Source organism: Halyomorpha halys, unplaced genomic scaffold (assembly GCF_000696795.3).
Source record: "Halyomorpha halys isolate HHAL.00 unplaced genomic scaffold, Hhal_1.1 Scaffold283.1, whole genome shotgun sequence".
In the NCBI taxonomy this organism is placed as follows: domain Eukaryota; kingdom Metazoa; phylum Arthropoda; class Insecta; order Hemiptera; family Pentatomidae; genus Halyomorpha; species Halyomorpha halys.
Window position 1 is genome coordinate 89,595 of NW_027113072.1, and position 1,181 is coordinate 90,775.

Consider the following 1,181-nt stretch of genomic DNA (forward strand, 5'->3'; position numbering starts at 1 on the left):
AAAAGGAATACAGACAGAATAAGGTAAGACCAAAAAAATCAGTATGTAAGTGAAGGAAATTTGTTATAAAAGTAATTAAAAGGACCTGTTTGTAGGAATCCTTGAGAATGACCTGAGAGGTCGAAACGTCGGATGTTAAAATGAATAAAGTTGAGAGAAAAGAGATCAAAATTGTTTAAAAAGGGTATATATATATATTTATATAGGTATGTATGCATATGAATCTGACCTGAGTGCTGATGGGGGTAAAATATCCTTAATCCTTTCTTAGCAGGTACAGGCCAAGGGGAGATGTTATACACATACCGATCCCTTAGTTCACTCAGTTCTGGCACCGACAGAGTATCCATGTTCTGCAACATAAATATACTCATAGTATTAACATGTTATCAGCAATTTTGTAAGTTCTCATCATACACAGTGACCGAAGAAAGTATTTGCACACCTTGTCTTTTATTTATATAATGAATTTAAACACTAATAAAATAGTTTGAGGTTCCTTAATAAACAGTACCGTTAAAACTTATTATAAACAGTATAAGGACAATTAAAAATATTGATCATAATAAAAATTTATTTAAACATAATATAAACACAAGGAAAAAAGTATTTGAACAATATTTTTGTTTACTTGCTCTTGTTTGTATGCTTGAGTATAACCCTGTTGTTTTATATCAGTATTACAAAATACTTCAATCTATTAAGTTCGTTTTAATTTAACCGATCCTAATACCAAAAACAAGTGCCGCTACTGGTGAAAAAGTTATGTTATTTCGGAATTAAAGAAAATTGTATCGCGAATCAGCGGATTTGTGAGGTATTATTTTGTCTAACGTCAGATACATAATTATGAGATTTGAAGAAAGAGGCACAACTGCAAATAACCAGTACAGAGGATGTCCAAAGAAAGTAAATGGGAGGATGAAAATAAAAATAAAAATTGAGGAGATAAAAAATCCAGGAGTTATGCAGGTATCCTAGCTAATATGGTCGAATCGACTTCTGGGGTCTGTGTAAGCACTACAACAATTAGAAAAGTTTTAAGTTCCAAAGGAATTAACAGCAGGTTCCCGCCTCCCCGTTCCAATAATCCACTGGCGTAAGCCAACCAAGTCTACAACCTTAATTGGAATCCTCACCCACCTTATAATGCCAAAAGGCATCCAAGGTATCCATCAAGG

General features: G+C 33.2%; 1 protein-coding gene across 2 annotated transcripts in view; it reads right to left on the minus strand.

The window, feature by feature from the left end:
- Window positions 1–1,181, minus strand: part of LOC106680719 (TBC1 domain family member 30) — a 499,453-nt gene that overhangs the window by 89,578 nt on the left and 408,694 nt on the right. For both annotated transcript variants that reach the window (XM_067050693.1, XM_067050694.1), the window contains one exon: window positions 230–353. In XM_067050693.1, coding sequence (XP_066906794.1) covers window positions 230–353 — 124 coding nt within the window. The remainder of the gene's footprint in view (window positions 1–229; window positions 354–1,181) is intronic.